This window comes from Selaginella moellendorffii, unplaced genomic scaffold (assembly GCF_000143415.4).
Source record: "Selaginella moellendorffii unplaced genomic scaffold, v1.0 SELMOscaffold_41, whole genome shotgun sequence".
NCBI lineage: Eukaryota > Viridiplantae > Streptophyta > Lycopodiopsida > Selaginellales > Selaginellaceae > Selaginella > Selaginella moellendorffii.
In genome coordinates, this window is record NW_003314302.1 from 824942 (window position 1) to 837757 (window position 12816).

Consider the following 12816-nt stretch of genomic DNA (forward strand, 5'->3'; position numbering starts at 1 on the left):
TGCAACACGCTTCAAGAAGCCAGAGATTTGCACTGCCTCGTCCAGCCCAGCAACTGCAGCGTCTTCCTGGCCAATCACCTCATTCAGATGTTCGGCAGATGCGGCAGTGTCGACCAGGCACGCAATATTTTCCACTCTTTGCATCCAAAGAACTCCTTCTCATGGGTACTAATGCTCTGCGCATGTACCAGGAACGGGCATCTGGAGGAGGCCAAGGCGGTCTTCGATGCAATGCCGCACGCAAACAACCTGGTGGCACACAACGCCATGCTATCAGCATACGCCCAGCACGGGCACCCACAGCAAGCCATGGACTTCTTCGCCAGCATGCCAGAGAGAGATTTAATCTCGTGGAATACAGTGCTGGATCTCTCCTCGTCCACCAAGTATCCAGCCAACGCGAAGCTCATCTTCGAGACAATGCCGGAGTGGAACTTGGTCTCCTGGACAGCGATGCTCGCCGCGTATGCTCAGTCCGGGCATCTCCACGAGGCCAGAGAGCTCTTCGCCGCCATGGAAGAACGCGACGTGGTCTCCTGGACAGTGATGCTCACAGCCTACACTCAAGCCGGCAGCTCCATCGCAGAAGCCAGGGGGTTGTTTGACGCAATGCCAGAGAGAAACTTGGTATCATGGACAGTGATCCTAGCCGGCTACGCGCATAGTGGCGAGATCGACCAAGCCAGGGAGATCTTCTCCGCGATGCCAGAGAAGAACTTAGTGTCATGGACGGCGCTACTCACGGCCTGCACACGCCGCGGCCGAGTGGAAGAATCCAGGGCGGTGTTTGACGCTATGCCGGAGAGAAGCCTCTTCGCGTACACGGCTATACTCGCGGGCCACGCACAGGACGGGGACCTCGACCGCGCAAAGGGCGTGTTTGACGAGATGCCGGGCCGGGGCATTGCGGCGTGGACAGCGATGCTGGTGGCCTATGCCCGGAGGGGGCATCTCTCCAAAGCCAGGGCTCTCCTCCTCGCCATGCCCGAGAGGGATATCATCTCGTGGAGCTCCATGCTCGCGGCGGTAGCTCACAGTGGAGACTCCAGTGGCGCGGCGAGGCTCTTCCAGTGGATGCAAATGGAGGGCGTCGCGGCGGAGAGAGCGTCACTGCTGTGCGTGCTAGTGGCAGTGAGCGATGCCGGGGATCTTGCCAGTGGCTGCCGATGGTTCGCTTCCATGGAGCTGGACTATGGCGTGGCGCCGGGGAGGATCCACTACTGCTGCGTGGTCGATCTGATAAGCCGGGCTGGGCGATTGGACGAGGCCGAGGAGGTGGCGCTGGGAATGCCGGTGGAGGAGCGTGGAGAGAGCCCGGACTGGTGCCTGTGCTTGCTGGGCGCTGCTGGGAGTCAGAACGATGCCAGAGCCGGTGCCCGGGTTGCGAGAGCGGCGTTGGAGATGGATCCGGGTAGCAGCCAGTCGTTCGTGTTGCTGGAGAAGCTTTGCGGCTTGTCAGTGTGAATGATAAGTTACTTGACGAGACTTTTATCCACCAAGAAGAGTAGGGAGTTCCTGGCTGTCTGGTGATTGCCATCCACCAAGAAAGTTAGCTGGCTGGCTGGCTGGCTGGAATCCTTCTTGTGGATTGTCAATGGATGAAGCTCGCCTAAACTTCCACCTTTTGGCGATTTGATTCCCCATCCAGAGTTCCGGGCTGCCTCGATCGAGAGAGTGAGTCGATCGATCTCGCGAAAACTGCGTCCATCGTCTACTACTTTACAAAAGCTGCCAGAGGAAGAGAACTGTTAGATCACCCACCAAGGACGAGCGAACTTCACACGACAAACCTGTGGAGAGACAGTCCGGGATGCGCTAGCAGCAAATCGGGCAGCGAATGAGTCCATTCTCGTTGCAATCCGGGCAGCGGCTCACCTGGCTCATCCCGCTGGGAAGATCACGCACCACCAGCTTGCAGCTCCCGCTACACTCGAGGCAGGGAATGAACCGGAGCCCGCCACAGCCATCGCAGACGCTAAACGGGTCTTCCTTCCGGATCCCTTCCAGCATCTTCACGAGCTTGCCTTCCTCATGTAGCCTCCTCACCTCCTCCGCGCCACCAATGTAGCGTCCTCGGATAAACAGCCGTGGAACGCAGCACGCCGCCGCGGGCTCTATGTTGTCCAGCAGCTCTTTCAACTCCAGGCGGAAGTCCGAGTGCATGGAAACGTCCCTCTCGTCGATGTAGACCCCCAGGCTGTGCAGGATCATCTGGACGCCGTGGCACTCCTCGTAAGTTTTCCGGATCCCCCTCAGGCTGGTGCAGTAGAGGACGACGTTGTTCTCTCCCCCTGGCGGGCACCGCAACTCGAATCGCTCCAGAGGATCCTTTGCATCGTCCTCGTCCTCCTCGCTGTCGAGGAGTCCCATCTCCATTGGAGACGCGAGAACTTTGGAGAAGGAGATCTTCTTGGCCGTGCCCGAGGCCGCGAGGCTGTCGCGGAACGTCCAGAAGCTGTCCCACAGCACCAGGCCGGACGAGGGAGAAGACTTCGCGGTACTGCCACCTTTGCCGATGACTTTGGCCGGGATGGAGTTATAACGCGGCCCTTTGATGAGTGGCGCCTCTTCGTTGCTCGATTCATCGGAGTAAGCTGTTGCTGTCCCAGTTGTCGTCGTTAAGTCGTCCTCTTTCCCAGAGCACCACTCCTCGGCGGACAGGCTCTGGAAAGCTCGCTCGATCGAGGCCAGGAGCTCCGGATCAAACAGAGGCCCGCTCGCGTGCATGGGGCTCTTTATGTCCCCACTAGCACCACCGTCACCCCCCACAAGGTACTCATTTTGCTTCCTCTGGCCTCTGTCGGTGGTGGAGCAATAGCAGCAGCACTTACACGGCCTTCTTATCCCAAGGCCGCATTTTTTCTCCGCCACGCTGCTCCCTCGTCGAAACAAAGGTGACACCTCCTCTCCCGGCCCCTTCCTCGTCACCAGAGAAGTTAATGGCGTTCTCGTCGGCGTGCTCGGTCCCTGCTGCTGCTTGCGAGGAGTCCGATCAAACTTTGGCGCGCTGTTCTCCTTGTTCCCGGACGCAAAGGTGGCCGTTTTCTTGGCCTTCTTGGTGCCAGTGGAGGCGGCGTTGGTCTTCTTCGCTGTTGGAACACTGGGAACGGCACGAGCAGAAGGAGAGTTGGACAAGAGCTTGCCGCAGCTGCGGTTCCGGCACCGGCTGTTTACGTAGAAGTTGTAGATCTCCTTGAGCACCTTCTCGAGCGCAGCGGGCGATATCCCATCGATGGTGAGAATGGAGTCGAGCTTTTTGGCCGAGTGCATGGCCGCCGACCAGGACACCGAGCGGTGGTACAGGCGTCTCTTCCCCGCGTGGCGAGCCGAGAGGAAGGGGCTCTTCTTTCGCAGCGATGCCGAGGCTGGCGACGAGCAGCTGTCGCTCAGTAGCAGTGACCTCGAGCAGTCTTCCTCGAGCCCGTCCATGAGCTCCCAGATGTTGATCACCTCCGGCGGCTCTACGGGCTTGTTGATCTTGTCACAGCTGACGAGCTTGTTGACGCAACAGGCTGTCGAAGACGATGAAGCCACCGATGCGCCGGAGACGTCTATGGAAGTACAATTTTGAGGAGGAAGAGAAGCCGCCCCCCCTCCATCTCCTCCTCGACTTCCATTCCCAGTAGCTGGAGCTGGATTGATCGAGACCACCACCTCCTTGTCCGTGCAGTCCTCATAGTTCGTGATCGCTGGAGACGAGTAGCAATCTTCGTAGTTCGTGGGAGCTGGCGAGGGGGACGAGGAGATGTTGTTGTTGTTATTGCTGTTCCATCGCAGTAGACCATAGGTTGTGGACGTGAGCGCAACAAAGTGGTGGTGGTGATGTCCACCGCCGCGAGATCGCCGCTTTCTCAATGGCGTGGAGACGCTCCTTAGCAGTGAGGATTTGCTGCTGCTATGGTGGTAGTTCCTGGAATTGCCGCTCCCAGATGTCGGTGTACAGTAGAGACAACGCGATGAAACGCACCCCATGTCCTCGATTCCTGCCACAATAGAAAGAAATGCTGATCAGAGCTTGCATAGACGATGGAAATCTTCGCAATGCGCCTCGATCTAGACGATCGATCGATATTTAGCTTCATCTAGCCTGGATCGATGGATTCTAGCCAAGCTGTACTCGCGAAACCAGAAAAATCCGATCGAAACACCCCAGACTGCCTAGATTCTAGCAATGCGCTCTCCAAATCCCGAAATATCGATCCATACGCACCTTAGCAGCCGCGATCGAAGAGCATCACATCGATCGGCGCCTCGTCGTCATCCATCCACGCCTCGCGAGAGAAGAAGCGCATTCCTCTCAACCAAAAACCCTAAAGTTCCTCCTTGTAAATGGCACGATCCCAACGGCTGGATTCCAGCCTGACGTTCCCCAGCGTTTTTTTCTTAACCCCAACGGTCAAGAAGGAAGGCCACACCAACGGCCAGGATCCCTCCAATCCAAGCCGTCCAAACAAGTTTGTTACTTAGTGCTAAGTGTCTCATAACTTAGATAATTATATGACGGCTTCCCAAGTTTGATCGAAGTAGGATTCTACACACACAAAATCATCACAAACTCGATCAAAGCCTCCTCCAATTAAAATCATACTTACTTCCTTGTGCCGATCAATCCAAATAGCTCCCAGCACCAATCTATAACTCGATCAGATAGAAGTTCTTGCAAGATCACACGAACTTACTTCCGTGATGACCGAATCCATTCAAGCAGCTGCAGTACCGGGATCTGTAAGAACACCAAAGTTTCGCTCTTACTGTTAGACTAACACCAAAGTAGCTTACCGCTGCTGCGATAAAAATCTCTTTTTCCTGCTCTTCCGCTTTCCTCGAGTTGATGGTAGAACTCCACGACGAGGGGATGAACTCTGATCTTCAAGGCATTGAATCCCAGTAGCCGGATCCCCTCCAAGCTCCTGGCCCGCGAGAGCGCGACGTAAACCATCCCACACTCGAACGATCGCGTCAAGTCCGTTTCCACCAGATCCAGCGTCATCCCCTGGCACTTGTGGATGCTCAAAGCCCAGGCCAGGATGAGAGGAATCTGGCACCTCGTCGCCACCTCTTTCTCTCCATCCATCACGCTCCAGCTCTCGCGTTTCACCACGATCTTCCGAAGCCCTCCACGAATCCGAAACACCACCACTGGCCACCGCCGCTGTTCATGGCGCTCAACATCTCGTTTCTCTCCTCCCTGTTCTTCCTTGCCTTTGCCGTCTCGCCAAGAGAAGTATCTTCCCCGTGCTCCCTGTTCTTCGTGTTCTTGCGAAGAAAAATCACGTCTTGGAGACTCTGGGACCATGAAATCCACCAAGACGCCTCTTGTTCCATTCACCAGTCCTCCCAGTGTGTCGATGTTCTTGACGAGCATCACCTCCGCGCCGACGGCTAGAGTGATCTGGCTCTCGGCCCGGCAGCCGCTCAAAAGATGGATCTTTCCAACGTCGCGAGCGATGTAAGTCACGGGCTCGCCACCCAGCGCGGCAAGCTTCTCCTTGTTCACTCGATCGACGCTCTGGAGATGAGGAAAGAGCCGCGTCGGAGGAGGAGAAGACGATGAAGCAGCGCTCACCACACTGCAAGCCTTGAGAGACTCGATCGTCGACGACGAGCATCGCCCACGACGGATCTCATCCAAGATCGCCACAAAGTTCCTGTCCGATTGTCGGAACACGTACGTGAGCTCCATCTGGAGATCGAAGCACTCCCTCCAGCATCGCGCCTGGAACGCGAAGTTCTTGGTCTCGCCAGCTTTCTGGACGGGTGGGAGCTGGAAGAAATCGCCAGTAACAAGCAGCTGCAAGCCCCCAAATCTCTCCGGCCGATTCCTCACCGCCCTCCCAACGTAATCGACCTTGTCCCAGAGCTCCGCGTCGATCATGCTGATCTCGTCAATCACCAGTGCTTTGGCAGTCGTCCACCGCGATCGCGATTCCTTGCTCGCCATCACCGCCGCCGCGAGCCGGCGTTCATCCAGCTGCCCCAACCCCACGCCCGCGAATGAATGGAGAGTGGTTCCGCCGATCGAGCACGCCGCGATTCCAGTGGAGGCCGTGACGAACACCGCGAACTCGCCGTGCAACTCTCGCAAAACCTTGATCGCGTACTCGAGGATGAAGCTCTTCCCTGTTCCCGCCGATCCAGTGACGAACACCGATTTCTTCGCGGCCACCGCCTCTAGAACCCGCAGCTGCTCCAGCGACATCGTAATCCTGCCATCGCCTTCCCTCTTGTGGATGGAGTCTTCCAGCTCTATCTTGCTTGGATCGATTCTACCCCCAAAATGCTCCCCTAGATCGATCCAGTCTTCCGTAATCCCTACATTCTCGATACCTTGCCGCGCAGGACTCCACTCCATCGCGGCCGGGGAAGCGTGACTCGCAAGCCTCGCATTTCTCCTCGCGATCGCGAGCTCTCGCTGCCGATGCATTCGATCCCTTTGCTCCTGGGTGAGCGTCGACGCAGGCGTCGACACAGCGCGCTCCAGCGATTCCTGCGATAGATTCATCGCTTCCCTCCTTCCCACAAAACCCTAAATGTTTTTTTCCGAAGTACACGAACGTTTTATTTTATCTTCCAAAGAGATTTTTTCTTCGTCTACGCAACTCCAGACCTTTCTCTCTCTCTCGCCAAAATCTTAGAACCTCCTGGAACTGGAAAAAGGAAGAGAGTGAGTGACTTTGATCCTCGCAAGAACTTGCAAGAAAAGAAAAGAACTTACGCGAGGGAGATCCAAATCCTCGTTGCTACTGCTGCTACAGCTGCTCACGCCTTCTTCCATCCGTGCCTCGGAGCTCGATCGAGGAAAACTTCGCAGCGCTCGGATCTGGTCGCGCAAATCAATCCCAAAGTCGTGAAGTTCTCGCAACTTTCCAGCGCTGCTGCTGTAGCTATAAGTTCTTCGTCTGCTGCTAGCCGCAGCGCTGCTGGGGCTGCTCTGGGAAAATTCGAAGCCTCGGAGATTTCTTCCAGGCTGTGGAGTAGTTTCTGACGATCCGGAGGACCCTGTGATCGAGCTGTGGAGCTTCGAGCACGATCCTGGCGATATGACTTCCTGGAGAAATATATCCTGTTCTTCGTCACGATTGTACTGAGCTCTTGGGGACGTAGGCTCGTCGATGATTTCTTCTTCTTCCGAGCTCTCGCAGCCATAGTCGTAGTAGTCGCCAGCTTGTTTCAAGCAAAACTCCACCACCTTCATGCACTCCTTTGCATCGTCCTCCCCGATCGAAACTGGAAGTCTTGACTCTTTCGAGAAAGATGGCAAGCTCTCGTCGTCATGAACTTGTCCCGCTCTTGCTACGTGACGAGATTCTTTTGTCTCGCTCTCCTGTCCTGCTGCTAGAAAACGATGTTCTTCCTCCAAATTATCCCCCAAGTGCTGCCTGGAGATCTTTGTCACGGATTCATCCGCTTTCTCGCGAAAAGCCTCCTGGAATCTGGCCTCCTGCGTTTCCTGGCTAGAATCCACCATCACTGCCTGGCCATCTTTGAAGAGAAGCGATTTATCATCATCAAAGCGTTGTTCGTTGCTTGACGACGAGGTTGTCACTTGAAAAGCCTCCTTTTGATCGTACAAACTCAAGATCTCCTGATGTGCTTCCCAGTTTCTTATCCCATGATCATCGTGTTGCTCTTCCGGATTTCTTACCATCGGATCATCAAACTCCTGCTGCTCTTCTAGACTTCTTGTCACTATGACTTCCGCATCACCATCTTGTTCTTCCAGGCCAACATTACAATGTTCGTCGATACTATCACCCTCGATCCAAGCATCACCAACTTGTTCTTCCAGTTCTTCCAAGTTATGATCATCCTCCCGAGCTTCACGATCATCTATCCTGTCTCTAGTTCCTTCCCCATCACTAGATCCTACAGCTTCTTCTCCACCTTCTCGAGCTCCTCCGTTATAAACATCTCTCTCTCTTTCCCCAAGAACTAGTAACGCGTCAAAGCTCGCAGCGGCCACTCTTAGATCCTCCTCTACCAGCGCTCGGACTCTGGCAGAGATCTTCACACTTCCCTGATTCCTTTGGTTTGAAAAACACGTCAAGAGGAGCGCTCTTAGCAGCGCTAGCCCCAACGCGCCACACGCCGCCTGGAAGAACACGGCCAAGCCGATGAAGGAGGCGATGGAGAGATAAGGCAAGAGCAGCGGGAGGCACGACAGCAGCACCGTCCACAACATCATCTTCTTGGCGAGATCATAGAGATCGCACAGAAATCTGGTCAGATTTACCAGCAGCAACCCCATAATCCCCGGCCTGGATCGCGATCGCGGCCTCGCCTCAAACCCTGGGAGAAATCTAGCAAGAATTACCTCCAGCATTTCACTGATGACTGACAACAACACGAGGAATCGCGCCCTACCATGCACGATCGATCCAAGAAAATCTAGCCCCCACCGCACGCTTCGCTTAATTTCTTTCTTTCCCGATCGATCGCGAAGGAGCGCTCTTGGGGCCCCTCGCCGCCGGGGAAGAATGGCTCTCCGTTAGGTCTGCTAACGTGTCACTTCCAGCAAATGCCACGTATACAGGTAAATGTACGTTTTAGGTGATTGGTCAAATGACATTTCAACTGATACAACTGTACTATTATTATGCTCAGTATTTAGATATAAACTTTTTAATTCTGTCATAGATATGTATAAGTTGAGTATAATTAGATTTCATCATGACTATCATGGTTAAGTGTACATGTCTGGAGTATAATTAGATTTCATCGTGACTATCATGGTTCTTTTTTGTCTAAGTTCATGTCTATTACTCTAGAGGTGATACACTTAACATGACAGAATGATTTAGATAATAGAAAAAGTATTTAAATCACTAGTATTTGATATTTGGCCACATGTCTCCACAGTTAACAATTTCTACCAAACGAATATGTATGAAATCTAGAGTATGGTTAGATTTCATCTTGATCATTATCGCATTTTTACTAATATCTAATCATTTATCTGAATTTGCCATATTTTAGATTGTATACTTCAAATAAGTTTAGATTGTGATCAGTTTAAATTCCACAATAAAGATGTTATTGTCATATATTTAATGAAAGAGGTATTCAACTTATAAACAAGAGTTACTTTCTTTGGAAGTGTTATCTCTATAATGGTCAACCTTTTATGGTTTATAGTGATTATAATCCATTACACTATTTTTGCTCATAGAAGGATTTAAATGCTTGATATGCAAATTGGAAGTTTTTCCTTGAAAACATTTCTGATATAGAAATCTGCAATAGGAAGGAAAAAATACTTATTGATGCTATTTATAGAATTTTATGTTTGAATTATTCTAAGACATTCAAAGCAATATTGAAAAAGTATTTCTATGGATTTTATTCTAAGATATTCAGAAAGAATAAGAAGATTTGTGTTAAAATTAATCAACTGACTAAGTACTTGATATTATCCCTCTTAAAGGTATTATTACTGTTAAGGAGTTAACAAAGAAATGATATAAAATTTAAGGTTCCCAATCCAAATCCTAAATTCTTGATTGAGGGTTATCAACATATCTATTTTATCTCCAAGATTTTTAATTTTTTTCCATGTGTATGGAGTAGAGGATCCCAGGCCTGAGAATTTGACTTTTACTCATAAAGCCCCCAAATCCAACTTCAAGGCATTGGTTCTCCCCTTTTACATGCATTTTTAGAGCACTAAACAGCATCAATCTAGTGTTCAAGCAAGTAGCTCATGCTTCAATGGTCTAAGCTATCATACTCCACATGTACTTGGTCATCTATAAAGTCCCCACCCCAATTTTCTTCTAGCCCTCAGTAAAATATTGGAACATGCCATGAGTGCCCAAAAGCTATAGTTAAATAGGAGAGAAGATAAAAATAGCTGCTGATTTTCTAGTTCCTCCATTCACATGCGACACTACCAAATTCCACTATAAGTGTTCCATCTTTATAGATGTTATGTCTTATTGATGGCTTGAGAAAAGGAACTTTGGGTGCTATCCATCAGGATCCACAGGAGAAGCTTAGGCCAGCCCATGAACTATACCAGGGCAACTATCCAAGGATTAATCCCTAGATTCAATTGCAATTCAGCACAAACCTGGATCTCTACCATTGCAAATTGGAGCATTCATTTGAAGCATATGCTCAATAGTGATTGCTTTAGTTTTTAACACTCTCTCACAAAATATTCATCAGTTGTGCAAAAAAAAGTGATGTCTCTACAATTGAGAGCAGTGAGAGCCAAGAGAAGAGCCAAACATAAAAAAACGTTTTACCCTACTTTGAGGGAAACATCCCAACTGCAAGAATAGAGCTTTATTGCTTGCAAGTTCTCTTGAAGAGAGCAAAAAACCAAGTATCACTCCTTTATTCTCCCCCCAACCCAAGGTTGTGTCATTGTCGTGAATGAGACTTTGGGTATCAAAATTTATTTATCGGCCAGTCCTTATGGACACTCTTTTCTTACTGCCACGATAGCAGGAGGTTGGTATTGCTAGTTCCCTTTATTAGCCTCTCTTGTTCAAGTGTTAGTAAATTGGGCTTAGCACTTGTACTTAGCCAAATGGACATAAGGTAAGAACTCTTATGTGTTTTTAGCTGAGCATACTCAACCTAACTTTTAGTTTTCTTTTGCTCTGTCTTGCACTAGCTTGATAAGAACCCTCGCGTATTGAGATTGGTCCCTCAATATCGCTGGATGATAGCTTACTGTGTCTGCCAAACACCCTCACTATTATGCCCTTTGTGTTAGTCTTATTCTGGTCCCAAATGCTATTTATGAAAAGTGTTTAGATTTGCTCATTTGGCATCTACAGAATGTAGAGATTGGCCTAAACACAATGGTGTTCGTTCTGTGTCCAAATTCACATTGTAGTGCCATTCCATATTTAATAAGTTTTGAGCCTGTCCCAGAGACTAACTCCTGGTACTAAGGCAGGCTTAGGGTGAAAGCCCAAAGCATTCTTCAGGGAAGGGGGGGGCTGTAAGGTTCCAAATGTATAGTAGGGATAGTGGGTAGGTTGGGCATGACCGACCAACCTGAAACATAGTCTAGCTCTTGCTTGTGTGCCTGTCCTTGTTTTGTGTCCATCTTAGGTCTAAGCCCAAGTTCCATTCCATGCTAGTTGGTGGAGTACCCATGTCCTTGCGTTAGGCCACCGGTATACTAAAATAGCACTAAACTCTGTTTGGCTCCATTTTGCGTGTTGGTCCTGGCATTGGGATGCTAGTTGCTCTAGGACTGTTCTAAGTCGTTCCGAGCTCCTGTCCCTTCACTCCTTAAGCTATATACTCAGGAGTTGTTCCGTGCTCCAGTGCTAATGCTCCTTGGCTCCATGCTTGGGAGTTTGGCACTGTTCCTTCGTTCAGTGGTCCAAGGCCCTGAACCTCGGGTTCCACACCACTGTCCTTGGACACGTGGCATGTGTCACATGGCATAAAGAGGGTTTAGGTTCCACTTCGTGGTGTTATCCTATGGTAAATCACCATAGGATAAAGGGTCAAAACCACGTATGAGCCTATTGGCTAACCTAATATTTTTTCAAAATAACACATGGTTAAAAAACTAAGTTATTCCCCTTTGATTGGCCAAATTTGGTGGCCCACAAAGTTCAACAATAAGCCCATTGACTAAGCAAATATGGAGGAAATATTTCCCAAAACCATATGACATTGAAATCAGTATCATAGTTAAAATATTCAAGATAAACTATGATTATATATATATAACGTTTTATAACAATTCTGGGATGGAATGGAAAGAGTGGTGCATTGATGTTTAGTTTGTCCAGAAAAATAAAAGCATTAATAAATCATCAAAATAGCTTAATATAATCCATCAGTCTTATACTTTTTTTGGTGGGTGCTAGAACTAATGAGCAAATTTGATTTATAAAGGCACATTACAGAATTAAATTAAGTATAAAAATCATTAATATGGCTAATTCTAATGTGCCTAACTAATATGATCTCAAATTTGCAAGGTAATTAAGTTTTGCATTTTGCAGAGCTTTTTGTTTTTTTTTTTTTTATCTGCTAGATTTTTCTTTCATTGTGTAAGATAAAAATGTATATAAATATTTATATAACTAATTCAATGACACAAAATTCTTCTCTCCTTTTGATGTCATACATTATAAACATAGTTATTGTCACCATTTTAACATTAAATTATCTAAAGTTCCAATCTTTGGAGAGCATGTTAAACTAGTTTTCAATTAATTTTGTCAAGAAAATTCATATTCAACATAAGCAGATCAAGAAGATGATTTTCTACAGTTCCATCAAATTAGAACATGTATGTATCATGGAAATATCATCTCCACAAATCTCTTATCAATAAAAGTACTATATTAATCTAGTAAACCATTTGTAACAATTGTTATTTAACATTTCTTTATCATTTGAGTAGTTTTTTGGGCTGAATAGTTTTGTAGCATTGAAAATGCTTATATCCATACTCATTTTGGTTAACATATCAACATAGAGTTTCTAAATACATTATTTGCTTAAATCTAAGCAAGAGCTCAAGTTACCATCTCTTTTACATTTTGGAATAAAAGTATAATCTAAGACATATTTATATTATTCTCCCAAGAATCTACAAACTTAATAAATCCATATCTAGTAGCTTCTACAAAATTACTTTAATATTTTACACCAAAAGTCTCTTTCAGAAGTGTCCTTCTGATACTTTTCTGAGTACTATCTAAATACCCAGTAATTTAAGCAATATCCACAATTTCAACTTGAAAGAATTTGTTTAAACTATTCAATTCTATAATATCATCTAGCATATGGATAGTGTAATTTGTCAAAAGCTAATATATCTTCATAATAGAAGAT

General features: G+C 48.3%; 4 protein-coding genes across 4 annotated transcripts; 1 reads left to right on the forward strand and 3 right to left on the reverse strand.

Annotated features, from left to right (window-relative positions):
* Positions 1-38: 38 nt before the first annotated feature.
* On the forward strand, positions 39-1483 carry LOC9634487 (pentatricopeptide repeat-containing protein At4g02750). The gene is made up of 2 exons (XM_024684618.1): positions 39-117; positions 192-1483. Exon 2 carries the CDS (start codon positions 232-234, stop codon positions 1462-1464), a length of 1233 nt encoding a protein of 410 aa, XP_024540386.1. The 5' UTR covers positions 39-117; positions 192-231; the 3' UTR covers positions 1465-1483.
* A 269-nt stretch (positions 1484-1752) lies between these two features.
* LOC9634488 lies at positions 1753-4107 on the reverse strand. The gene has a single exon (XM_024684613.1). The coding sequence runs from the start codon at positions 3970-3972 to the stop codon at positions 1816-1818; it is 2157 nt and encodes a 718-aa protein (XP_024540381.1). The 5' UTR covers positions 3973-4107; the 3' UTR covers positions 1753-1815.
* A 223-nt stretch (positions 4108-4330) lies between these two features.
* LOC112349704 (ATP-dependent DNA helicase pfh1-like) lies at positions 4331-6505 on the reverse strand. Its single transcript, XM_024684614.1, has 4 exons — positions 4780-6505; positions 4680-4723; positions 4593-4632; positions 4331-4531 (listed from the first exon to the last, which is right to left on the reverse strand). Exons 1-2 carry the CDS (start codon positions 6500-6502, stop codon positions 4701-4703), a joined length of 1746 nt encoding a protein of 581 aa, XP_024540382.1. The 5' UTR covers positions 6503-6505; the 3' UTR covers positions 4331-4531; positions 4593-4632; positions 4680-4700.
* Positions 6506-6557: 52 nt separating this feature from the next.
* On the reverse strand, positions 6558-8450 carry LOC112349683. Its single transcript, XM_024684544.1, has 3 exons — positions 8365-8450; positions 6716-8289; positions 6558-6647 (listed from the first exon to the last, which is right to left on the reverse strand). The coding sequence occupies exons 2-3, from the start codon at positions 8246-8248 to the stop codon at positions 6564-6566; spliced, it is 1617 nt and encodes a 538-aa protein (XP_024540312.1). The 5' UTR covers positions 8249-8289; positions 8365-8450; the 3' UTR covers positions 6558-6563.
* Positions 8451-12816: the final 4366 nt, after the last annotated feature.

What these genes read in the sequence shown, in the direction of transcription:
- LOC112349704 (XM_024684614.1), bottom strand. Translation starts at nt 6,502, where the DNA reads ATGAATCTATCGCAGGAATCGCTGGAGCGCGCTGTGTCGACGCCTGCG. An exon ending in AGATTTTTATCGCAGCAGCG is followed by an intron (nt 4,724 to 4,779) that starts GTAAGCTACTTT and finishes GTGTTCTTACAG; the next exon opens with ATCCCGGTACTGCAGCTGCT.
- LOC9634488 (XM_024684613.1), bottom strand. Translation starts at nt 3,972, where the DNA reads ATGGGGTGCGTTTCATCGCGTTGTCTCTACTGTACACCGACATCTGGG.
- LOC112349683 (XM_024684544.1), bottom strand. Translation starts at nt 8,248, where the DNA reads ATGGGGTTGCTGCTGGTAAATCTGACCAGATTTCTGTGCGATCTCTAT. An exon ending in AGGATTTGGATCTCCCTCGC is followed by an intron (nt 6,648 to 6,715) that starts GTAAGTTCTTTT and finishes TCCTTTTTCCAG; the next exon opens with TTCCAGGAGGTTCTAAGATT.
- LOC9634487 (XM_024684618.1), top strand. Translation starts at nt 232, where the DNA reads ATGCCGCACGCAAACAACCTGGTGGCACACAACGCCATGCTATCAGCA.